Below are 26,346 nucleotides of genomic sequence, written 5' to 3'. Positions count from 1 at the left end.
ACAAAAAGCTGTAAGCACGTGCTGGACATTTTGGAGCCTGAAGAAATGCACAGGTTTTCTCTTATACTGATGGATGAAGAACATCCATACATAATTCATACTTTCCGTCATGGAAGCTACCCTCATAAATCCCAAGAGTGCTGACTGGGGACCAGACCTTCCAGCACTCGAGTGGGCATTTTATGCCCTGTTTTAAAAGCTTTATTAGTGTGAGTTATATTTAAAAGCCTCTGGTAACTATGGATTTAAAATTTTTTATGCTATTACAGTATTTGTTTACCAAATGTTAGATTTAAGTGGCCTTTTCTGTGGATTGTGGTGAAAAGTGCTGTTAAGATTTTCTGATCTTAGAAGAATAATTTAAAAGGAGGCGGTGTAAAAATACGAGATCCATTGTTTGCTGCTGAATTTTATCTGAAAACTATAGAAGAATTGTATGTTGATTATAAATCCCTTTATTTATATTCTTTATATATATTTATATTCTTTATATTCTCCCTAGGAGAAAAAAAAATTTAGGTGGGTTTTCATTCGTTCAACCTAACTCTGGTTGGGATTTTTAAAGACACCAGATTGAGATTTTCTGAAGTTGCCTGCATAGAAAAGGCACAGATGCCCTTGCCTTGCTGCAAGAGTTACGCTCAGTGTTAGTACTTAAGTTGGTCAAGCCCTTCCTCTCCTTGAAATGCAGAGGCAGGAGAACACACCACTACCTCCCTTGGGCCACTCTGAGAGCCCCAGCCAATGGCTATGAGACTCTGGTGCTCCTGCCTGCCCTGCATCTGCACTACAACATCTGGTTTCTTATACTGCTAAACATCTTGAAATGACACTTTTGGAAAGGGTCCACTGAGGGCACATTTATACTTAACTAAAAAAAAAATAAATGAAGAAGCATTTATATGACTTTTTATTATTAAACCCAAAGCTGACCAGAGCATACTATTCAAAAGAGAACTTCAGTGACAGTTCTCTAAAGGCGAATGGTGCATCTGAGGCTTAAAGCCAAGCTCATATTTTGCACCAAGTGTTGTGGTTGATTAATTTAGCTCTGTAGATGCAGCTTTTGCAAAGTACAGAGCAAATTGGGATGCTAAACAACATAAGTGCTAGTAGGAAACAAAAGTGTATGTGTGAACTATACAGCTATCTAATTTCACTTGCGTTCAGAAGGGTCTTTCCTCATTTGGAGAGAAAGGCAGTGGGGTGCCATGCCAAGTTTGCCTACTGATGAGCTGTTACTGTCTCAGTTTGGCTGTTAAAGAAAATTGTCTTCAGAAATCTGCCCTGGAGCTGGTATTTGAGAGTCCTGAAGTTAATGGGCTGAGGACGTTTTGCCAGATCAGAACAAGGCACCACTGGGCATTCTGGAAATGCCCTGTCTCACCAGAGTACATGGCTAACTGGCTTATCTTGACTCATCTCAGGAGCCTGGCTGGCAGACCCTGTAGTGTCCTTTTCTTGAGTACAGCAGTCACAACTGCTACCAGGCGTGCTACCCTGTATTTTTGCTGTGACTGCTTTGACTTTGAGGCTCATGGTCCACCACTGGTCCATAAGACAGCAGAAGGCAATCCACAAATGGTTGCAAAAATAGATCTGCTCCATGCAGATATATTTGCTGTCTCTGAATGTTCACACATTCTCTCCCTGAAGTCAACGAATCAAGGCAAGTAGAGGAGAGCAAAAGTAATGAGTTAACATTAAAAGTTTTTGGGTAATTTTCATGTAGTTAGGCATGAGAACTCTCATAGCATCACTGTGCAGAATGATCCCAGGGATAAGAAAGCCATGAATTAATAGAAGGTTGAGGAAGCCTCTCTGGAGTTTTATCACATATAAACCCTTTGTCTTCTTAAATGTCCCTGATGGACCAAGGACCCCACCCAAAGGGCCAGTGGACTTGCCTACTTCACTAGTTAACTATTACATATGAATTGTGGATTTAGAACTGCCCAGGGGCATGCTGTGGGCCTTCTTGGGCATCAGCTGAGCACGGTCCATGCCTTCCTTCAGCATGGGCCACCACTTTAAATCATATCCATTTTAGCTCTGCCATCCCTGATGAGCAAGAGTGACGGTACCAAGAGGGACAGAAGGAATTTTCTTTTTAGTTGATAGCCCTGCCTCATATTGTCACGGTGAACCTCACTGAGTCATTAAAGGGAGCAAGAGTTGAGAAAAGCTCCAATATTCTAGAGCTAGTTACTGTGTGATGGCCTTGATTTTTCAGCCTTTTCATATAAACTACAGGTCTTCAAAAGTCTGCCTTTAGCTATTCTACTACCTCGGTATTTCCCATTTTCTATATATTTCTCAAGTAGTCACATCTGTATGAGGGTAGTAGACAATCTTACCTGAAACTTTCGTTTTCTAAAGCCTTTCAGCACCCTAAATTGTACACTTTATGTGCTGAGACCAAGACTCCTAAATGAACAAACAGATTTGAAAAATGCCATTGTCCATCTTTTGCTCAACATTAAAAAAGACAGGTTTTCACTATAAACTACTCAGTTAATGTTCACTAAGTACTAAAATTGCTATGACAGGATACTTAAATTATGAAAGGACAAATTTTCCATGCTTCTGAGATTTGAACCAGTTGTGACTTTTACAGGAGCCATAGGACTTAACACATCAACTTCAAAACCAACTTTGCAACCTGAGTACTATTGAAATGAACCAGATTTTGGATCCAAAGTGGAATCTAATGTCACAAAGAGACCGTATCCCTGTCCCTCAAATAGAAATGGCTGACATACATATCTGCTCTGTGATAGTTTAGGAGATTTGAGTTTGTTTTCAATTGAAATTGCATGAAGAAGAATTTATATTTTTTTAGAATTTTTTGTTACCCACAGACAGAAGCATGACACATTGATGCTTCCGAGTTGAAATCGGTCTCCCTGGACCTCTCTGCTGTTTCAGTTGATCCAATGGATCCTTCCTTTGCCAAGCGCAAGGTCTCTGCAAAAACCTGAGGTAGTGGTCACCTCACACTGGGCGCCATGTCTCCAGGCTACCCACCCACCTGTATCCATACAGTAGCCATCCCAAAATATTGAGTGCCCAGCAGCTGTGGCACACCACTCGTAAACAGAGCATGCAGGTCTGGAGGATTCTGTTCCACATTTCCAGGCACCATCCTCTTGTTCTGTAGACACTGCATCTCAGCGGGCTACAGTATATCCAACAAGTTGTAATTTTAAGTAACTTTGGGGGGAAAAAATTGCTTCCTAAGTATTTTTTCTTGCAATACTGGCACGTCCCCCCAGCCACAACCAGAATGAAAACTGAGTTGTTAAAAATGATTAATTGTATTTGTTCTTAGAGCACCTCTAGGTTCTACTCAATAGAAGCCACACTGCATGTAAAAAGTATGCAGAAATATCAGGCTAAGTAGGAAAGTATCAAAAATAATCACCTGTTTATAAAATGAGAAGTATTGGGACATTCTGCTTATCAGATCTAGGGAATGTAACTAGGAATACCATAGATAAGTAAGAGCTACATAACATGTAGGTTTGAATAAGCAATGCATGTTTCTTCAGCATGTTTTCTTGTTAGGCCTTTCAGCCAGAATACCTTCCCATTTTAAATACCAACTTCCTATTGAATTATATTAAATAGAAACTGCATGATATGAATGACTTCCCTAAAATTAAATTACCTTCAAACTAGGTGTCTTACCTATAAGCAAGCATAATTACAGCAATGTATATGCATGGGCATGTCATTCATTTTACTGAAGACTCAATCAAGCTTTCTATGCAACTAATGTATATCGTTAGCAGAGTTCAGGTAGGCATGTGATACTGGCTCTTTAGGAAGAGACCTGGATGGATTCCAACTTAACCCTTAAGATGTTACTGATTGGCAATGAAGAGTTGACATTCCCCATGTGTGCAATAGACATTAAAAAATCAATTTGCCGTGAAAATTACCATTGGATTTAAATTTCACAGCACACAGGAACAAAAAAAGGCAAGAGCTACCATGGCTGTGGTGTTGGCCCCATGGGAAGGGTGTCCTAGGGTACCTGCTGGGGGGAAGCTTGTGCTCCTCCTTACCCCCAGCTGCTGGGGCCTGGGAGTGCTGATGTAGGTGTGTGATTTGTGTAAAGGGATCAGGCCCTGCACCCCAGGGTCCATCCAGCTGGTCAACAAGTTGTTCTGCCAATGCAGCACAGTCCAAAGACAGGGAAAAGGGGTTGGCTCCTCATTTTCCAGAAGCTGGAGGCCTGCTGCAGTCAATTTGCAAAGCAGAGGACTCCCACTGCTGAGTAAGCACTGCCAGCTACCTCCAGATCACAGCCTACGGGAGCAAGGATATGCATTCTGGGGACAGAAGCAGGGCCAGAAGGGAGAGCAGTGCATAACCCATTTGCAGGGGTGTGCTGCCCTTTGTAGAGCATCCCTTTGCTGTCATGATCCCATGTGAAACCAATCAGCCATTGCACGTGGCATCCTCAGGCCATAGCCCTGTTCATCTCAGTAAGATCTTAAGGGTTAATGGTTCCTGCTGCATTCTCTGGACTGTGGCTGCTCAGATGCCCTGCCATGTATACATATTTTTGTGTATAAGCCTTGCAGAACGTCTGGTCACATAGCTAAGAAAGGTGCACTTGAGCACCATCCATGTAACCATGCGCCCCCTTGTCCTGTTTCATGTGCAGACACAGAATAGCTGTAATTCTCATATGTAATTTATTTTTAAGTACAGTGTATTGCTCTTTTCTGAAACTTTTTCCTTTTTCTTTCTTTTTTTTGACAACTTTCTGCATTGGCAGAGCATCTTGGGATTGAATTTATGGGTATGGACCAATCATTCCTTTTAGCCTGCAGATTCTAGACCCTGAGAGATAAACCCCTTTTTATTTTTTTTTCTACACCTCCCCTTTTCAATTCCTAACCAATTTCTTTATGCTTTAGAAGGGATCATACAGCTATAACAACAACCCTTGTCAAAGTGTTAGTGGAGATCAGTTCACTAAAATGGTAATAGTGATAGGATATTCCAGACTTAAGGAGTTCTAGGAATTACTGAAGTGATCATAACATAGTGTACATTCCTTTTTCTGCTGTATAGTTTTGGCTAGTTTTGACATCTGTTTTTGGTGAGTTCTTCTAGGGTTGCCACGTTTTGGAAACACTGTACATTTTAGGCAAAATTACTAACTAGTGTATTAAAAAAGAGAAACTTATGACCACTTAAAATTCTGCAAATTTGCAGTGTTGAGCACTGATTTTCAAGTGAAGTTTTATGTCTAAACCCACATCTAGGTGGTTACACATTATGTGTATATCAGTTGCCTATAAATATATGTAAATGATATGCATATATACATTCCTTTCCAGGTCTGTAAATTCGAAGTGGACTGAAAGTTATTTAGGAATTTAAATAGAAGTTTACAGCCAGACTCCAGATCCTCAAGTCAGCATATATATATTCAATATTTCTAAAACTAAACTCAACAAGAACATTGGCAGTGGGTACTATTTTCATATTTCAGCTTTAAATATAATGGAAATAGATCTTTTAAGTCTTAGTCATGAATAGACTGTACTCATCTAACTAGCTGTTTGTATTCAGGGGTACAAATAATGCATTTCTTGAATAGGCTAACTTGACATTCAGGTCAATTTTAGTTTGGAATTTCCTATAATTGTTGGTAAATGAAAAAAAAAACCAGATGATGAGGCAGTTTTAGTTCACATTCTTATTAAAAATGCCCCCACAATATGTCATTAGCTTAAGCTGTGAACTATGGAAAATCCATTACAAGCCCAAATTTAAAAAATCACTCACAGCCCAGCTTATTTTTGTTTTTATTATTATCCTAAGGTAGCATTAGTTCCCACATATAAATACTAGATTGTAGTGGAAGATATATCGCTACATTAACACATGAGGAGTTAAATTAAAATCCTGTTAAAAACTGACCTGCAAATTTTGCTTTATATATGAAATTACATCAGCAGAACAATCTCTTGGAATTAAATTCTTTTAAAAATCCCTAGCTATCTGTAAGAAGAAAAACTTTAAAACAGAGCAAATTTAAGACCTTATGTATCATCAGTTGTGTATAAACAAGAGTGATGTGAAATTAATTGCATAATATGCATATTTGAAAGGCTGCACATTTAATATCTTGACTTAAGTCATACATTGATTTGATTTTCATATCATTCTATAGGGAAAAAAATTATTGAAATTATTTTTAATACTTAACAGGCTAAAATCTTTCTAAATTCTCACGACACATACAATTCTTTACAGACTTTCCTGCAAGGCTGCTATAATTTTTTTTCAAGATATTTTGATCAGCATGTATTATTTATCTGGGTGTCACTAACAGACTCTGTAAATGTTAACACTGGTCAGGGAGAGAAGGTAGTTTTGGGGCAAGATGTAGTATAACCACAAGTGCCCCACAGAAGTTCTTTGCAAAACTCTTCTTGGCCTTAAACAGAGAGTCCAAGGCTTCTCTTTGAGGTACCATGCCATCTGCAGAGTCTTGACCAGGATCCCAGTCCTGTCCAAGCTGCCAGCATCCCCTGTCACCCACATTGGCCCCTGCAGAACAGCAGGGCATCCCCCATTTGGCCCCTGCTGTCCCCTGTCAGCCAGGAGCATGGCCAGGTTTACATGAGAGCTTGCTGGTTTGCTGGGCATGACATGCCCAGGTGCATGTGCCTTCCTAGGCAGACCTTGCCCCCAGAGTTTGAGGGAAGGCATGGCAGCACCACCGTTCATGCACACTGTGCCAAGCTGTATTGTCCTTAGGGCCTTGTTTCAAAGGGCACAGAAGGGAACTGAGGTTATAAAAGCAGATCCAGGGGTTTAATATCCCATGCCTATCAAGACCTGTAGTCCCAGAAGACGTGCTGGTGCTAGGACCATTGCTCAGGGCTTCATCCCCCATCCCCTGCAGTGAGTGAGCACCCAGAAACGCCCCAAGCAACAAGCCTCGGCCCACTGGCAAACTCAGTCAGGCCATCACCAGCCAGCTGCCCAGCTCATCTGCAACAGCCTCAGCCTGCAGCAAACCTCCTGGAGTCAGGCAATTTTTCTTTCAGGGAAAAATTGAGCAGGGTGTCCACTGTCAATTAATCTTCTACTTCCTCTCCCTTGCCCTCCAAAAAAAAACGGGTTGATATGTCATTGTTCATTTTGCTTTCATAAGCTAACAGCTGACAGCATGACAATTTTAAAAAAATAATAATAATTCAAAGCATTTCAAATTAGGCCCTAAATTGCTTAGCACAATTCTCCTGTTTCCTGTGACATCCTTGTAATACACCATTTCCATGGCTAACTAATAAGCGCTTTCAGAAGGGGCAAAAATGGGAAGGGGATCAAGTGCCACTAACTAGCCTAGGCGAGGAGTTATGCTGTATGAGAAATCCCTTCACAATCTGCTTCAACCTTTTTTTTTGTCCCCAAGCATTTCTTTCTGTTTTTTTTCCAGTTCCAAGCATGCTGTGCCAGGCCTGCAGTTGACTTCTCTACCCTTTTTTCCAGTCTTTCCCTATATTTCACCTTCCTCTTTTTTCTTTGTCCTGGTTTGGTTTGGTTGGAGTTTCAGCCCTTTCTTTCTTCCCTTTTTTGACCTTCTGTTTTTGGAGTTATATTTATTTTTCTTTAATACATTTTTACAGCATCCTAGTTTTACCAAACTCACTTCTTCTCTCCCCCTTCCCCCCCTTTGTTAATAATTACTGCTATTAATTTTGTCTGACAGTGCTCATGACCTGTTTGCTGGTGTTTGGTTTACAGTGGGTTTGGCTTGTAAGATAAATTTGTTCCATGGTGTAGTGCATTGTATCAGAGAAATTAAGATTTATTTTTGGTTTTTGGTTTGTTGCATGGAGTATTTGCCGCTTGCCCACAGTGACTTTAAAACAAAACTCAGGAAGCACATTGGAGGGAAGGCTCCCTGTTCAGTAAGGAGTATTTTCCCTTGAACTGGTGTGTCATTTATGACAACACATCGTTTGGACAGGGACATATGGCACATGTGAGAGACCATTGTGCACCTCTGTACCAGTCCCAGATGTAAGTCCCTTCCAGCAGGAATAATGCTGGCATTTATCCCAAAGGTAGTGCAAAGCTGTGCAGCTCTAATTCATTCATTTATTTTTAATCATCTGCTGGTATTCTGACTGTGGTCAATACTGTAGATCACTACTGGTCTGTCTGCTTACTCAAAAATAAGATTTGACTAAAGTTAGACATCCATTTTTTCCTAACAGCAGGAACACAAATCCACATCTGTAAAGCGTCAACACAGAATGCGCCTCTGTTTCAGAGCTCCTTACGTAACATTTCCCCAGCAGAGCACTCAGCAATGCTCTCTGCCAAGCATGAGCGAGGCTGGAAAGCATCAGTAGCTCCAGCCCAAACATTAGCAGTGCTACTAACACCTTTATAAAAATGAAATATCTCCGATGAATGAGATCGGTAACAAGCTGTCATCACTGAGCAGGCTGCCACCCTAGATAGAGAATTCCTTTGTTGGTCACAAGCGGATACAAGTTGAAACTCTGCATTTCTCTCACACAAGGCACTGCTGGTCACTGATACTGCTGTGTTTTAGGAGGAGCACTGGAGAAAGAGTCTGAATTTTATGACCAGAGCTCAAAACCTGTCTTCATTTCCATTGGTGATATAATTACAAGCCAAGCTCATGTCTCAAATGTAGAAGAGTATTTTGAAATCTCTCCTGTAAAGACAGCTGAGATATAAATTGACATGGGACCAGAGGGATATTGGATATGAAAACAATCCAAAAAAGATAATAAGAAAATAAATTTCTCATAAGACCTGTAAAAATGGCTTTCATTCCAGCTGTCTTTGCAAAACTTCCAAAGCATTTGCAAATTCACGTTATTACCTTAACACAGTGCATTTTTATTTCCAGCAAATGCTGTGTTTGTCAACTGTGAAGTTGTTTCTTAGATATTATTCTTGTTGGCTTTAAAAAAAAAAAAAGTGACTTTTGACTGTAATTGTTGTTATCCCTAGTATTGTGTTGATAGTTTGTGGTGTAGTCCTGTTCTCCTTGCAGTCAATAATGAGTCTGCCTGAAGTGTGGTGGCTGTGTCTCGGTGTGGCTGTGTGACTGTGCAGTGGTTTGTAGCATGACAGCGGTTGTGTGCTCCTTGCCTAGCCATCCTCCATGTTGTGACTTTCTCTGTTTTTGTCCCTTTCTAGAAGCTGAGGAACTGTACCAGAAACGGGTGCTGACCATAACTGGCATTTGCATTGCTCTTCTAGTAGTTGGCATCATGTGTGTGGTGGCCTACTGCAAAACCAAGTAAACTTTTCTCTTCTATTTTGTATCTGTGGTTGTTGGTCAGGGCCTTCCCAGTTGATTGTAGCTTCTCTGGGCATAAGGTTGCATCTGGGTTTCTCTAGAGGTGAGCTTAAGAGACAAACCCGTGACCAGGGTGCTCTGGTCCAAGCCAGATGAATGTAGGTCTCCATGTCCATCAGCAGTGCAAAAATAAGACAGGTATCTGAAAGGTTTCTCAGTCTTTTTGGCAATTTTTTTCCTTTTTTTGTTTGTTTGTTTGTTTTTCTATTGCCCATTTCAGCTGGTTTCCCCAGCTGAAAAGGAACAAACTCCAACATTGGAATCCTGTTGCTCTCCAGCAGTAAATTTTATGTATAAGCCTAATTTGTTTGTACTTGAGACACGATTAATGATGCTAAAAGTTACTATACATAAAAGGCCAAAAAATTGAACACAAAAGTGCTCTCAATGCAAAAGTAGGCATTTAAATGCATTCTGTGAGTCTCTAAATTACTGGGGGTGGCTCTCAAACATGCATGAGGCACTCTGGACCATAAATTACACAGAACATCAGTAGAATTTCTGCTGCCAAAACTTCTGTCTGCTCTTATAAATCTTCCCACCAAAACACAGAAAACCCTTATCATAAATATTCCACATTTGTATAAATGTGATTTACTGTTACAAGGCTTGACTGGCAGTTGGACTGTTGTTTTTTGTTGTAAGCCCCTCCAATAATGGATGTGTTAACAGCAGGGGAGGAGAGAGATCATTTGTCCCTCTCAGTAAGAGTCCAAACACATACACATAACTGCTCCCACCCATAACCTTATGCCAGTGGTCAGTGGGGAACAACTGAAACAGTAATAAAAAATCAGATCAATTACTGCTTTTAGAAATCACCTCCCCATGTATTTCAACAAACATTTAGTCAGGATCCTGAAGTATGGTTTTCTGCATAAAGAGCCCCCAGAATCCATCAGAGGTCTGGATAGTTTTTTTGCCCCAGACATCAGCAACCACTGTGAACCAAAAGCTAAGTGTTTTCAAACACAGCTGGTGAGAGGACCATGCCAGGATATGGCCCTCCAAATGCAGCAGTCACGCCAGACTGTTATCTGTGAGGTGATTTGCATATGCTCCTTTCCCTGAATAGGGGAAAACTCAGAACCAAGAGAAATCCTGGAATGGTATTAGGAGAACAACCTATGTAGTAGCTTAGATTTTGTTGGTCTCCTTGCAAAAAATACTGCTGATAATTGCCAAGGCAGTATCTTCAGACACTGAGTCTTAATTCAAAGGTACTTTATTTGCAAATCATTTACATGAAGAAAAAAGCTTCTTTAGTGAAGTACACACTAACTTTCCCATTATTCTTTCTTCTCAGTTTTGTGGAGTAATTTCCTTTTTTTTAGTGTCCTTTTGCTAGAAGATGAATAGCACAGATAGAAGCATGCAAATTCAAATGCATTGGTCACTGAAGGTGGGAAGTAATGCGGTTTTCTGGGGATGGATTCCCAGGTTACATGTGCCAGGATTTCAGTCCTATAGTAGACAAATTCAAACTCCTTCTAGAACTCACTTTCTCTACCATGTAAAGGAATTCAGGTTGTTCTCAGCTCCCAAGGTCTCCAGAGTCTCATTAAAGGGAGCTGTGAAATTGAGTTAAAACCTTGCTTGCATGTTGCTTCTCAGCCCAGCAGGTCTTTTGGTAGTTCAAATGTCTCCTGGCACTGCACTCTCTATACACCTTAACTACTTACATGTCCTAAGATGATGCCTGGTTGTCCTCAAAGCACAAAATCCACATGGATCACATACTGTATCCTTCTGAGACAAGAGCATTTCCAAGACAGATGTATCTGCGTATGCCATTCATGTGATGTGACATAAAGTAAGCATTTTCCACTACCCAGGCACATATACACAGAGAAAATATGTAAAACACTGTGTGTAAAGTCATGTTTTCATTGTCTTTAAGCATTCATGGCTGTCAAGCTTCAGCATATTTATTGCCCTCCCTCACTCCTCCTTTTTGTAATGCTTGGAAGAGTCCCCTTGAGTTCAAAACAGGATTGAAAGTAGTTATATCTTATGCTGTCCTACCCTGCCAACACTATCTGCACTTCTGCATACGGCATAGGAGTTTTAAGTATTTTAGATTTTGCCACAGCCAAAGTCATATGCATTCCGCAGTGTGTTGGAGCCTGCATCCTCCCTTCACTGCCCTGGATTCTGTGACAGTATGGTGGAAGTTCTCCAATGTAATGAGAGAAAACTGGGTAATATTGATAAATTAAGTCTGAAATTGAATAGCCCTTTCTCTCGTTATTTATTTTGGTGTTCTATTTAGTGTGTTCTGCATAGCCTTCACAGTGCCAGGTTTTACTATGCTGTAAGTTTTGTTGCTGACAGCTTGTAATGATCTTCCGAAAATTTCTTCTGAGGAGGGCTGGAAGGATTACAGAATCTTGGAATCATTTAGGCTGGAAAAGACCTTTGAGATTGTGTCCAACCTTTGACTGGCCACCACCTTATCAACTAGCACTAGGTGCCATGACCATTTCTTGAATACCCCCAAGGATAGTGACTCCACCACACCCCTGGGCAGTCCAAAGCTTAATAACCCTTTACATGAAGAAATTTCTCCTGATGTCCAACCTGAACCTCTCCTGGCATAGCTTGAGACCATTTCTTCTTGTCCTGTTGCTACTTGCCTGGGAGAAGAGGCCAATACCCACCTGGCTACAGCCTCCTTTCAGGTGGTTGTAGAGAGTGATAAGGTCACCCCTGAGCCTCCTTTTCTCCAGGCTAAACACCCCCAGCTCCTGCAGCCACTCCTCAAAAGACTTACATGTTATTAGCAAGTGGGGAAACAGCAGCTAAGGACAGGAAACAGTAGGAGCATCAAAGTCAGCCAGAGATCATATCATTAGTACATGGGTAGTTCTACTAAATGCATTAGCAGCCATGGCATCCACCTGCTAATCACTAGGTTCCAGAGCAAATCTGATGTTGCTGAAACAAAACCTTCCAGAGCTGCCAGGAAGTCTGCAGGCTCAGGCCTGTCTCATATATTCTCACTTTGGATTTCTGAGGCTTCCTCTGCGCTCTTCAATTCTTTAACACATTTATGTACTTGAAGTACACTGTTGAGGTAAGGGATGAATCGCACCAAAAAAATGTGTAACTGCCACATCACAAAGACCGTGTTCCAGTGTCTGCAAGCAAGCCCTGAGGCACAGACACCTCGACTCCATGCAATGAACAGAGAGGCAAAACTCAATGGGCTGTCAGAAACCTTGCCTTGGCCCTTGTGAGGGTGTCAAGGTGACTGGGTTAAAATCTCTCCCCCCTCCTTTCTGAGTGCAGAAAAGAGCTCCGCCTGAGACAGGGCATTGCTTAGAAATAGCTTCCCTTTTTCTCTCACTTATTCCCATCCCTCTGTGTCCTGCTGACTCCTGGAAGGGATCCCAAATATCCTTCCCCCTGTGCAGGTCCCCACAGCTCCAGCTGCAATTAGACCTGTGGTTTTCAGAGTTACTCTGAGCTCTAGCAGCAGTGGAGAAAATTCTGGCAAAAAAAATGATGTTATATTATTATCACCAACATCAATATGCTGAAAGGTGCAGCTGCTTTCCTTTTGTCTATTAAAATCATTTCCGTGTTTCGTGCACAGGAAGCAGAGGAAAAAGTTGCATGACCGCCTTCGGCAGAGCCTGCGCTCGGAAAGGAACAATGTGATGAACATGGCCAACGGGCCGCACCACACCAACCCACCGCCGGATAACGTCCAGCTGGTGAATGTAGGTTTCACTGCCCATGTTTCAGCCTAGGCTACCAGTGCCACAGGAAAGCTCACCCCACAGCTTTTAAACATCTACCTGCTGGAGGCTGGGGACTGATTTCTCTTGGCTTTCTCCACACAGAAAAAATTGCTACCGCAAACTACTGCCATCTCCTCCATCAGAGAGTAGTATTTTTGGTGTAGCTGATGGTAAAGGGGCATTGCCTTCCCACGTCTCTGTCTATTGGGACTTCTCATTCCCTTTTTAGATATGTTTTTATAGCTTGATTGGGTTGCAGACCTTTGCTACTTTCCTCAATGATTGTCTCCTTCTATTTTGAGTCTAGATGGGCTATGTACACAGAGGTGTATATGGATGTGCCAGTATGTGTGTTGGTATGGTTTCTGCATGTATTTAAGTGAAAAAATTTGTGCTTTGGCACATGTAAAAGACTGAAATCTGAGAAGGAGGGATTGGCAATTATGTATACAAATGTGCTGTGAGTTACAGTTTGTAAACCTGAGGTTTGTCTGGGTTTTTTCAGCAGTACATTTCGAAAAATGTAATCTCCAGCGAGCATGTCATCGAGCGAGAAACAGAGACCTCGTTTTCTACAAGCCACTACACCTCAACAACACATCACTCCGTGACAGTCACCCAGACACCTAGCCACAGGTACTGGAGGTAGAAGGCAAATGGCAGCTGTAATATCTGATCCGTTGCTGTTGCAAAACCAAAAAGATGTGTAAAACAACAAACCAGGGAAGTTTTATGCTCCTTTCATAGTGTTTTCATTTTAAGACTAATGGTATTTGATGTCATATCACCTAATTAATTATCTTCACAGGCATTTACAAAGACCTTTATTGTCTGAATGGCATTCCAATACAGTGAATTTTAGTATATGCAAATTGCTAAATCAGTGACAGTTCTGATGACTGGAAAGCCCTCCTTCCCTCTCCTTTTATCGATACAAGCAAAATGACCTTGATGCCTGTGGATTCATACAATTCACTAAACTCTGCAACCCCAGTTACCAACCCAAAGGTTATGCTGCAGATCCTGTGTGACAACAGAACCCTTCTTTTCCTGGGTAAGCTTCTGCTCGTACACATTTGCCACCAAAGCCCACTCTCACACTCGTCCTTTCTCTTTTCTTGGTTGCTGCTCTCCAGCTGGAGTAATGGCCACACTGAAAGCATCCTCTCTGAAAGCCACTCGGTGCTCATCAGCTCTTCCATGGAGAATAGCAGGCACACCAGCCCAGCAGGGCCCCGGGGCCGCCTCAATGGCATCGGCGGGCCACGGGAAGGCAACAGCTTCCTCCGGCATGCGAGAGAGACCCCCGATTCCTACCGAGACTCTCCTCACAGTGAAAGGTAGGACACACCACCTCACTGCTTTCAGTTGGCAAGGCCTGGTGTTTTCCCAGATGGTTTCAAAGCTTGGGGGCAAAGGAGAAAATGCAACAGTGCACCTCTTCATGTAGGGCATATATCTCCTTATTCATAAAGGTGGAGAGCTTAGTAGTAGTTTAAAGCCTACCAAAAGCATTTCTGCCCTTCTTGCCTCTACTGGATTTAGTCCTATTAGCCAGCAGTTCACACTTGGAAAAGCTCCATTGGAGTAGTTAGTCAGAAATTTCCATTGTAAAGTATAAACAGAACTTTGCCCAATTACCAATTTCTTAGAAGATGCAAGTGAGAAAACGGAGAGATTTTGTGGGGAGAAAGTAATGTATTGATCCACAGATGGAGGGCACTAAGGACTCCTAAGCAGTATAGAAATTATGCCACCACCTACTTTCTGGAGTATTCCAGCTCCTAAACCCTTTAAAAATTCCCCTTAACGTTTTATTAAATGAAAGCAAGGAACACAAAGTGCAAGCCAGAAGGACTCGGGTCATTATTAAATCAGGAATAGTTATAAATGAAGCTGACCAGGAGTTTTCCAACCAAGTAACTTTTTTTCTGAAAAGGCTGGTTCATCAGTTCCTAAGGTCTGCCTAGAAGTGCATCAGTTGCAAAAAAACTTACTGAAAAAATCCTTCTCAGGTTTACACTAGCATTTTACTTCAAGATGGCCCCAGAATAGCAAAAGAAAGACTGAGAAGAAACAAGACATTTAAAGAGAGCATTGCTCCCAGGAATCATAGGTAGAAGAAAAGGAAAGCAAAAGGTTATGGACCAATTCTCTGAGCACTTTGAAATCACAAGGGATTTGGCTTTGTAGGGTGTCCATGATGTCAGAAATGCAGCCAGACAATCCCTAAGGACACTGAGTTGTGTAAATTGTGGTTTTCAGAAAAATAAATGTGCCAGTACAGGAAATGCCATTTCTGTGGTACTCACTCTGCCACACAAACTGCTTAGCAGCAGGAAGAGGGCCCACTGAGGAAGGATCCTGAGTGTGGTACCACCAAGGATAATAAAGTAGCTTTCTTGTTAAAAGTTACGTGTTATTTACCATGGAATTTAATTTGAAGATACAGGGCTCACATGACATAAACAGCCATGGCTCCAATTCAGCAGAGCACTTTGACAAGATTATCTTTTAATCGTGCAAGTAGGCCCGCTGAAATCAGCAAGATTACTCACATGGGTAGAGCTCAGCATGTGCTTAAGTGCTTTGCTGGATCAGGACCTGTAACAGTAAATACCATGTTGTCTCCTGCCTGGGAATCGAGCAGGATGCATGGCCACACGCCTGCCAGTGGTGAGTATTAGAGCTTGGTGTATTTGGGCATCTGCATGTGGGAAGTGAAGACCATTCTTGCTGCCTGCCTGCATTGCATGGGACACCCAAAACATCATTCTAATATGAACTGTTTAGATTTCATTGGGGGGGGAGGAGGGGAGCGGGGAGGAGCATATTCTTTTTTGTTTCCCTGAGAAGAAAGAAGGCATTTCATCAATTATTGTGTCTCTTGAAGGTTGTACAATAGGTCAAAAGCAGCAACATTTCTGTAATAATTCATCAGGCATTGACAGCCTAGCCTGTGCCTGAAGCGATCAGAAATTTGGAACATGGGAGATGATAGTTCCCTGGGCATTAATTGCAGGCCTCATCTATTTTTAGCAAGCAGGAAATACACAGCCAATTGTTCCTGAGATGGATTGTGTGTGTGTGTGTGTATGTAAGGGAGAAAATGAGAGTTACTTGGAACTAAAAATTACTCAGAAACATAAAGGAATGTAGGAGCTGACAGATTACTTCCTGAAGCCATCAAATGTTGCTGTACTGTGAACTGGTAGATCAAGGCTGTACTCCCTCAAATTTCAAATGAAATTGAACAGACATTACGAGGGCTTCTTTTGCATGACCCCATTCATCTGCTGGATCCCATGCCCTGCCACCTGTGTACACAAGCAGAGGGCACAAGCAGTTTTATCTTGGCTGTCCTGAGCTGTCTTACAGGAGAGAAGATCAAAAAACACCATCTCTGCACAAAAGGCTGGACTGTATGATGAAGCTGGCAGCATATAACTAGTTAATGCTTGCTGGATGGCCATGTATACACTCTGATCCCCTTTCACTGAGCCAGCATAGTTGGCCATGAAGCTGGATAAATCAATCGCCTTTTAACCTTCCTTTCAGGATGAGCTAGAGCTGCACGAGATCAGCTCTCCAGCCTCAGATCGCAGACAGCAGCTAGTTAGCACTGCCCTGTTATGGTGTGGGGGAATACAGCAGAAATGTGTGAACACACAACACTCCAGTATGAGTAACTTGACACTGTTGGAAGCATGCACAGTACACTGAACACATTTAACCAACTCAATGCATTAACAGAACCAGTTTAGCTAAAATCCAGTATGTCATGAAGACGTATACCCAACACTGTACCAGCTGGAAAGTAGAAAGGCTTCAGTTTTTCAGACAATGCCTATTTAAAAATGTGAAAGGGATTAAAAGCTCACTCATGGAAGGAGAAAAAATTATTTAATTCATCCAATGCACAGACCTATTCATTACCCTTTGCTCAACCAGCTTGATTAATTCCCATGCATAACTCCAGGTTTGTTTTTTTTCCTTTCTCTTGCTCCTCAGTTCATGTAAATCAATGTGCAATCAATGTGCCTCTAGTGAAATCAATTTACGCTACTGCACATCTGTCCAGAGTCTCCCATTTTCTCTTTTTTCCCATAACTCCATTTTTGTCAAGTGTAATATGTGCAACTGAGTCATAGATTGGATAAGAAAGCTGGGTTCAGATTTATTTTGGTAAATTCAGGCTCAGATAAATAAACCACTAATGAAAAACTAACTGCTTCAATCATAGACATGTAGCTTTTCTCAGTGGGCCTGTGTAGGAGATGGAGCTTAGAAAGATTTTAACTTCGAACACAGATGAAATTCGGGCAGGTGAATTTAGGATAAGAATAAAAGTAAAGCCAGACCATGTTGGGCACTGTGCTTTTGATCAAGTGATTTTAGGCAGATCCTCACCTGGCATGAATCCACATGACCTCATAGCATGTCTACTGATTCAAACCAGTTGAGAGTCTTACATTTTTTGTTCTGTTTCTTTGGGACAAGCTCTGTAATGGCAATTGAGCTTCATTTTCAGAAATCACTTCTGACCACTACCCTTCCCACAGGAACAGGGACATATTTTGCAGAGAAATCATGGACACTAGGCCAGACAATGCTGTCTTTCAGAATTTGTTCCCATATGAGGACAAATGATACTCTCTGTTTCTTTGCAGATAGACCTACCAGCCAGGGTAATTAACACCCAAGGAGTGCAACAGCACAAAATTCCTGGGATGGTGCTACAAATGCTTCTCTGACTATCCTTGGTGATTAAAATTAGCAGAATCTGGCTCTAGATTTTATCCAAACATTACTTTCCTCCTTAGCCTGAGACAGTCTGGTTGCCAGAAGAGGGTGAAGCCCCAAGAGGACTGTCCTTCAATTCCCTTCCTTTCTTTCCCCTGTCTGTTTGCATGTACCCCAGATTCTGGTCAAATCCTTCCAGAAGTGCAGCAGCTGTTTGTATTTTGAGAAAATACTTGCAAATGCATTTTGTTTCTGGCAGCCTGTCTGTCTCTGAATCCCATTCCTGGATTCATTCCAGAAAGTTATTCTCGCAAAAAATTTACGGCATCTCCATGGCTGGGATCTCAGAGTTTTGCTGTGCTCCTCCTGCTTTCAAATGTTTTTGCCCAAAGTCCCAGAAGTCAGCAGTTTATAGGATTAATAGCAACAGGAAAGTTTCCTAAGTAGCCCTGTGTGAGGATGCTGGGGATCTTAAGGGATCCCTGCCATTTCTCTCCCAGTCCACATGAGCTGCTGTGTTCACAGGTCACCACTGCTCCTGTGCTCGCAACCTTTCCCCATCTCTTTCCTTCAGGTATGTCTCAGCTATGACCACACCAGCTCGCATGTCACCTGTTGATTTTCACACTCCAACTTCTCCCAAGTCCCGCCCCTCCACAATGTCACCACCGGCTTCCAGCTTGACCGTCTCGATCCCTTCAGTGGCGGTGAGTCCCTTCATAGAAGAGGAGCGACCACTGCTCCTGGTGACTCCACTGCAGCTACATGAGAAGTATGACCACCATCTTCAGCAATTCAACTCCTTTCAACACAATGCCACCCATGAGAGCAACAGCCTGCCACCAAGCCCTCTGCGGATTGTGGAGGATGAGGAGTACGAGACCACGCAGGAGTACGAACCAGCACAGGAGCCTCCAAAGAAACTCAGCAACAGCCGGAGGGTCAAAAGAACAAAGCCCAATGGCCACATTTCCAGCAGGGTGGAAGTGGACTCTGACACAAGCTCTGAGAGCGGCAGCTCTGAGACCGAAACCGAAGATGAACGAATAGGCGAGGATACACCATTCCTGAGCATACCGAACCCCGGGGCAACCAGTCTGGAGCCAGCCACTGCCTTCCGGCTGGCTGAAACCAGGACTAACCCGGCAAATCGCTTCTCCACACCAGAAGAGTTGCAAGCAAGGTTGTCCAGTGTGATAGCTAACCAAGACCCTATTGCTGTATAAAACATAAAACACATAGATTCACATGTAAAACTTTATTTTATATAATGAAGTATTCCACCTTTAAATTAAACAATTTATTTTATTTTAGCAATTCCGCTGATAGAAAACAGGAGAGGAAAAAAAACTTTTATAAATTAAATATACGTATGTACAAATGTGTTATGTGCCATATGTAGCAATTTTTTACAGTATTTCAAAAATGGGGAAAGATATCAATGGTGCCTTTATGTTATGTTAAGTTGAGAGCAAGTTTTGTACAGTTACAATGATGGCTGTCCCATAGTATTTTGCAAAACCTTTTAGCCCTCAGTTGTCCTAGCTTTTTTGTGCACTGCATTATAATGACTGGATGTATGATTTGCAAGAATTGCAGAAGTCCCTCTGGTCGCTTGCTGTAGAATCCCCAAATCAGAAAGCCCTGTAATGGCACTCCCACCCTACTCCACCAGAAAAACACACATATACACACACACAGAGTCAGAAAGAAAAAAAAAACTTAAAAAAAAAAAGATAAAAAAGTAAAAAAAAAACCCAACAAAAAAATTTTCTTCTATGAGAACTTTTATTTGCTTTCCGTCTATGAGATGAGTTTTGTCTGCTCTCTGCCAGCCAAAAGGTTTGCTTCTTTGAGCACTGGGATAATAGTAGATCCAACAGCATGCTACTATTAATTACAGCAGGATAACAAAAAACATACAAAGAAAAAAAAAGCGCCAACCTGCATTAAATAATGTTACTTATAGAAAGAAAGTAATACTGTGATTTTAAACCAAATATATTATTATTCAGAGGTCAGCTTGTAATCACTAGGAGCTGCCATTTCATTATTTTCCAGATATGAATTGTTCTAGTTATCCCTTAGGAAATGGGTTTAAGTTAGCTGAGGCTTTGAACCCAATACTCTATTTAAACAAAAAAGAAAAAAAAAAAGAAAAAAAAAAAAAAAAAAGAAGAAGAAGAAAAAAAAGAAAGCATTTATATTAGTTTATGTTAATGGGGCAAATATAATAGATATCTGTAACCAAGCAAGGAAGACATCTAGCTGGAAAACAAATGCCACTAATAAAAGTGCAATCAGTTTTCACCTCTATTTTTTAATGTTGATTTCTAATACATGATTTATTCTTGTGTTTCCCCTCAATTTTCTTCCCCTTTTTCTCTTCCTCAGAAAGAACCCTGACAAGCTTCTAGCAATACCTTGTTAGAGTTGCTGTTGGAGTAAGGCTTACTCTTGGACACTGAAAGGCCTTTCAGGGAAGAACTTGATTTGCTGAATGGTTAAAAAGTATAGGCACATAGGAAGGACAAAGCAAATATATGGAGTTTATTTCCACTCACCTTTATTGACTCCATTACTTGGGTTGAGAGAGGCAAGGCTGATGCAGAGCCCATTTATGAAGGCAAGCACACCATGTGGGTTACAGCCATAGTAACCCATGTGTGACTATTTGATATCAGTGTTTGCATAGCCAGTGACAGTCTTGAAGTCATTGACTAGTAATGAACAAGGAAGCTGTCAGTGCTGGAGCAGATGCATCCATACAGACAGAAGCAAATGGCCTCTTTTGCACTGAATTCCTATCAGTTTAGTCAGGGTCACTCTGCCTCTTCTATACTTTTGATTTTTTGTTGTGTGTTCAGTTGGCACAGCATTGACTCAGGATTGATGTGGAAAACAAATGTTTTTCCTAGACTCTGGGGATTCTGAAAATGAGAACATATGTTTTACAGGTATTACTGAGCTCTAAACAAGAGCCCTGTCAAGAGAAAAAGAATTTCAGCCAAACTACACTCATCCTTTGGGCCACATTCTGGTCCTAGTTAAATGAAAAGAAATACATCAAGGAAATTTTGTGAGATGCAAACCTGAGGAACTAAAGTCCCAACTCAGTAAATTGTTCAAGCATATGCTTATGCTAATCCCAGCAAAAGTTACCTTCAGCATGTGCTAGACTGTCATTGACACATCCAGCACATACAAAAACTTAAGCATGTGCCTAAGAATTTTGCTGAACAAGGTGTCCTTTTGATCTGAGACCTGAAAGCAAAGTATAGCAAAAGAAGCTCTTTGCCAGGATGACAAAAATCAGTGAGTTCCTCACTGTATAAATAATAACCATATCACATTAGTAAGAACACACATGAGTCTACCTGAACACCAGATTCAGCAGAGAAAGAACAAAAAAAACCTTAGTATAGGAAACAAAGTTGTCCACTAGGATGTTAGTGGTAGAACCGAAAGGCTAGGAAACTAGCACAGCTTTGGGCTATGTGGTGGCTAAAATGGCACTGCTTATTTGAGAAATCTATGGGAGATGGCAAATACATACTGTCTGGACTTAAGTCCCCTTTGCCATTTTTCCCTAGCTGTCATGTACTTGAACATACTTTGCCTTTGCAGACTGAAACAAAAGCTCTCTACAAATTCTAGACACCATATTCTCATTTTCATCCCTTTTCTCATGCCTATTTATCTGCAATCCCATGCAGCAGAATAGTCACCTCTTTGGTAACTCTGCAGCTCAGTAGTACAGAGGGCCAGGTGGGCTTTCCTAATGAAGGCCATGAGTGTCCAAAAGATTTGCACTGTTGAGTTTCTGGGGGCAGAAATTTCTTGAATATCTGTCCTTTCAGGAAGGCCTCTGATACTGCAAAGACCTTGTAGAACAGATGAGACAGAAAAAGAATGGCAGAGAAACAAGTGATTTGCCCCAAAATCACCCATCTTAGTGGCAGAATAGAGATTATAACACAGGTCTTTTGTAAACTCCTCTGGTATATATCACCCACAAGGCGAGCTCTCATTGAAATATCTGTAACAGCCCAGACAGATTAATCAGAATGGAAAGGGAACATACCTTGAAGTTGAGTAGATTATTTGACTACTGACAATGTTGTTATTGAGGGACAGTACAAAATGAAGGAGCAATTCCATATTTGGGAGCTGTGCATGTGAGATTTATTTGGTATAGGTCTAGGGAAAAACACCACACCTCTTCTGTTGCAGTGCCTCGAAGTCAAAACGCTGTGCAGTTCCTGCTCTTCCTCCCCCTCGGAACATACGCAGTGTGTTATAGGGCAACCATGAAACTAGGCTGGAGACTTCACATGGACCTAAGAACAAGAAAATACAATTGGGGATATGGCTGCCTAAGCCCTTAGATCTTTGTGAAGAACCCAGCCTTACAGCACAATTCATGCAGCAGTGAGTTGGGGAATTGCCCTGGCTTGGCACTCACAGAAGCAGGAGGAGGACACAGACCCTCAACCTCTCAGCTTGTGTTTATCACATTGTGCAGGTGTTTCGCATCAGTCAGGTCCACACCCAGAAGTTAGTGAGTCTACCTGGCCACAGGTGCTGCTGGTGAGCTGCAGCCAGCTCCTGCTGGCCAAGGGGCTGGAGGCTGCAGCAGCATGGAGCAGAGCCAGCAAGTGCCTATGGAAAAGGCCAGCTCCCCTGTTGGGGATATTTGCTTCATTACCCACACCTCTGAGCTAGGCTGTCCCAACACCCTTCAGCCATCACTGTGTAATCCTTGCCAGCTTTTTGGCTGAAAGTCATGGCAAGAAGAAACATACTTTGAAGAGGGGGAGAAATATTCCAGTGGTGGCAGAGTTGTTGAGATCGTCCTGATTTATTTCCATGTCATTTAATTTGAGCCATGAGTTTTCCCTGTGTATGTGTTTATATGCAGGAATTATTCCAGGATAAAAGGCTTCTTTCAAGGGTGTATAGCTGGATCATGTTGTGCACAATCTGGTACAGCCTGCCTGTTTAAGGGGTGTAACTCATTACAGCTCCATAGAGGTTCTCATGTAACAGAGAAAAGCCTACTCCCTCCTTTTGGCCAGTTATTCCCTTCCTCACTTGAGCCACCCCAACACACCCAGGTTTAAGAGATCAATCACTGCCTTTATCAGGGAAACAGGAAAGCTCCTTCTTTCCAATACTCCAAAACAACAGTGCTGCATCTCCCTGCTTCTCTCACACACATTGCAAGCAGTTTCCTGAGCATCCAGGATAGCAGACTGGTGTCTCCTCAAAGGACACACCTCTCAGCCTGTTGAGCACTTCTTGGCCCTGCAGTGTGGCTCCTTACCATCACCTGGGACTTACTTCTAGTAAGAAACAAACAAGCACCTATGAAATGCTGCAGAGAAGGGCAGACAAAGAACATGGCCAATTATCATCACTTGTAATTCTCTATTCTATTGTAAATACATCTTGTACATACGTGGATGTTTTCATTATTTACTGTCTTTATGGATATTGTGTTAAATGAGACGCTCTTAGTTTATTGTGTAACACTGTAAATAACATAACGTCCTTTATTATTTATGCATAGGCATCTAACACACAGAGAAAGTTATCCTCATATTATTTTAAGATATATGTCAAAAAGATGTTGCGTTTTTCCTTTTGCTTTGAAAAAATTGTAATATATCCTCTTTTTCCCCTCTTTTCCTTTAAAAAAAAAAAAAAGAATGCTAATTTATTGTTCAGGAGAGAAAGGGGATGTAACTGAAAGGCAAACTGTTCAAAGAACATGCTATGGAAGCCACAAGCTACTGATAAACTAAAGAATTTATTACCCCAAATACAGCAATAAGTAATTGTTGATTTATTAAGGTTTTGTTATTCATTTTCAGTAAAAGAGGTGCTGGATTAAATTGTTTATGTGTGGTCCTGGCCCAGCTGCTCAGCAGACTGTGTCAGGTCACTAGCTACCATCTTTCTGTATCCAAACGTTGTAAAGGTCTTGTTCTGTTGTTGTGGACCACTGTTCCTTGAGATTTCTGACTGTTCCCTACAGAGGTGTCTGGCAGGCACTCTTGTTCCTACATACATTTTTAGTTTCTTAAGTTAGAATTATTAGCTCTACCCTGACCATTACTACTTAAGATGGATGGGGTTTGGGGAGGGGGAGGAGTTGGGGGGGGGCAGAAATGACACAGTCTTGTGACTCTGGGAGCTCTACAAAACTGTCACCTCGCTGTTCAGCAAGTCAATAAAGCAAAGCAGATACTAGGAACTATTAGATGCCATCACCATGCCACTATATAAATTCATGATTTGTGCAGGTCATAAGTACCATGAGTGGTCCTGGTCTTCTTGTCTCAGGATAATGAGTAGCATAATGGGGAAGGGTTTGAAGGGCAACCCAGGTGAATAAACATCTGGAGCTGGTGAGGTCTGGGGAGCACTGGGTAGGCTGGATATCATTATTCTGAAAGGACAGCTGAGAGAAGGTATCAAAGGTCTGTGGGAACATAATTATCTTGTAGAAGGTAGGAAGGGACTGGATGTTTAGTACCTCTTCCAATCAAAGAAATGGAATCAATCAAAAGTGTTGGGAACCATATTCCCAGAAGGATTGAGCTCTTCGTGTAAGGTGTAGGGAACTTGGGGAATTACTTGCTGCAAGAGATTGTGGATTGTTAAAAGTTTCCATTGGTTCATAGTGGGGGCCAGATCTTAGGCATTAATCCAATGAGCATTACTAAATCCATGAAAACCACATCAGATGTGGGAAATAACTGAACTGAAAACATGTGGAGATTGTATAAATTGGAAATATTGTGTATACTGGTGCTGCTCTTACCCTTCTCCAAGTATCTGCCTCTCTTGGAGAGAAGGGAGATATCCAATCTGGCTGTGCTTACATGATATAAGTATGTAAAGTCATTTGCTGTTAACAAGCATTAAATAAGAGGAGGAAAGCTAGGCATGAGCAGCGGAGAGAGGAATGCAGCAAAGACATCTTGGATGTGTTTCACATCCCTTTGTTCCCAGGGCTAGTACTCCTGGGCCTACCTATTGGTACTGAATGAAATGTCAAACTGAGGATGGATGGAGAAACTGAAGGATAGAAGAACAAAGGAATGGAGAAGTGGAGGAACAGAGGGAGGGAGGAACAGAGGAACAGAGGGAGGGATGAAGGGATGGAGGGAGGGAATGACTGGCAAGGGTTTTCTGTCACCCTCCCTCTTCCCCAGTTCTCAACACAGAGAATAAATACCTGGTGGGCTGGTCAGATCTCAGTTTCCCTCAGACAACTTCCCTATCTTTCTATTTCGTGTGGAGGGATCCTGTGGCTGCAGGCTGGATGCTTAGGCTATTTGCCTCACCTGAATGTCTCAGCTGTGTAGGGCCTTGTCGCCTCAGAGCCAGCCCAAGCTAGCACATTATGTCACAGTGCTACTGTAGAGAAAAGGATGGTACTTCCATTGCAGGCTGTTGAAATTGACTGCTTTGAGAAGACAGACCCTCCTCAGGCATCCCCACTGGCCTTTCATGCATGGGAGTGGAGGTAGAGGATTTCTGAAGCAACTAAGTACCATAAGAATCACTCAGAGTCAACAGGACTGAAGACGCCATGCCACATTTGATACAGACAAGAGGGCTTTAGGGAACACATCCGTGTGTGTCCCAAATGTCTGTCCTTGCAAAAGTTGTTTGTCAGTCCATGCTGTCTTTATCCTATGGGCTTTCTCTGCCAAGCTTCTGCCTCTGCTCTTCTCCACAAGGCCTGGAAGCAGATGGCGTCAGGGAACACTACAGGAAAATCAAGCAAACCCTTCTCATTTCTGCAGCCCGCAGCTGGGTATGCTCTTAGCATGCCAACTCCACCCAGTTATGAGCACATGATTTGGAGAATGCATTCCCCAAGTTAATTCTTTCTGTCTCAGTTACAACTGATGGGAAGAAAACTATCTCAAATGCCTTGAGATGTTGCAGTTAGTCACTCATGATTAACCTGTGCAGCAGAAGCAAAGCAACATGGCCTGTGCATAGGTTATGAGCCTAATAACTCTTCTTTAGTGACAACAGACCCTTGGCAATGGCACTTTCAGGACTAAATCTTATTTTACCTTTCAAAAAAAAAAAAAAACAAACAAACATGGAGCCTTGGGAATTTCTGATCCCAGAGTGCCTCTCCTGCCTGATGCTATGACCTTTTGTTGGAGTAATTTCAGAGTAGCTCTCTTTAGAAAAGCTCTACTGATTGCAAAATTATTTCACATGTCTCTAGACTAAGGCTGGAAGGACAAATGTCGTGATATTCCCATTTCCACCCATGAAAACAAGGACTAAAGGAGAGTTCCACATCTCCCAGCAAGGAAGAGGTAAAACAAGATCAGGCCCATGCACATCTAGAAAGGTTGTCATGTCACTGGGGTTGGGGACAATATAGTGACTCCAGAGGGTATTTAGAGTGCTGCACTTTCTATTCATTGGGACTGTCAAAAC

At 41.9% G+C, this 26,346-nt stretch overlaps 1 protein-coding gene across 16 annotated transcripts in view; it reads left to right on the top strand.

The window, feature by feature from the left end:
• The window catches only part of NRG1 (neuregulin 1), a 431,945-nt gene that overhangs the window by 309,486 nt on the left and 96,113 nt on the right, over positions 1-26,346 (top strand). For 8 of the 16 annotated variants that reach the window (XM_010400016.4, XM_010400013.4, XM_039567699.1 and 5 more), the window contains 6 exons: positions 4,790-4,813; positions 9,217-9,319; positions 12,978-13,104; positions 13,631-13,761; positions 14,262-14,465; positions 18,443-23,864. In XM_010400016.4, coding sequence (XP_010398318.3) covers positions 4,790-4,813; positions 9,217-9,319; positions 12,978-13,104; positions 13,631-13,761; positions 14,262-14,465; positions 18,443-19,094 — 1,241 coding nt within the window. In that variant the 3' untranslated portion in view covers positions 19,095-23,864. Of the gene's footprint in view, positions 1-4,789; positions 4,814-9,216; positions 9,320-12,977; positions 13,105-13,630; positions 13,762-14,261; positions 14,466-18,442; positions 23,865-26,346 lie in introns of those variants that run through there. The other 8 variants (XM_039567697.1, XM_039567695.1, XM_019286189.3 and 5 more) reach the window with 4 other exon arrangements.

This window comes from Corvus cornix, chromosome Z (genome assembly GCF_000738735.6).
Source record: "Corvus cornix cornix isolate S_Up_H32 chromosome Z, ASM73873v5, whole genome shotgun sequence".
NCBI lineage: Eukaryota > Metazoa > Chordata > Aves > Passeriformes > Corvidae > Corvus > Corvus cornix.
The sequence above is the reverse complement of the archived record's forward strand: the minus strand, read 5'-3'. Positions and strand labels throughout refer to the sequence as shown.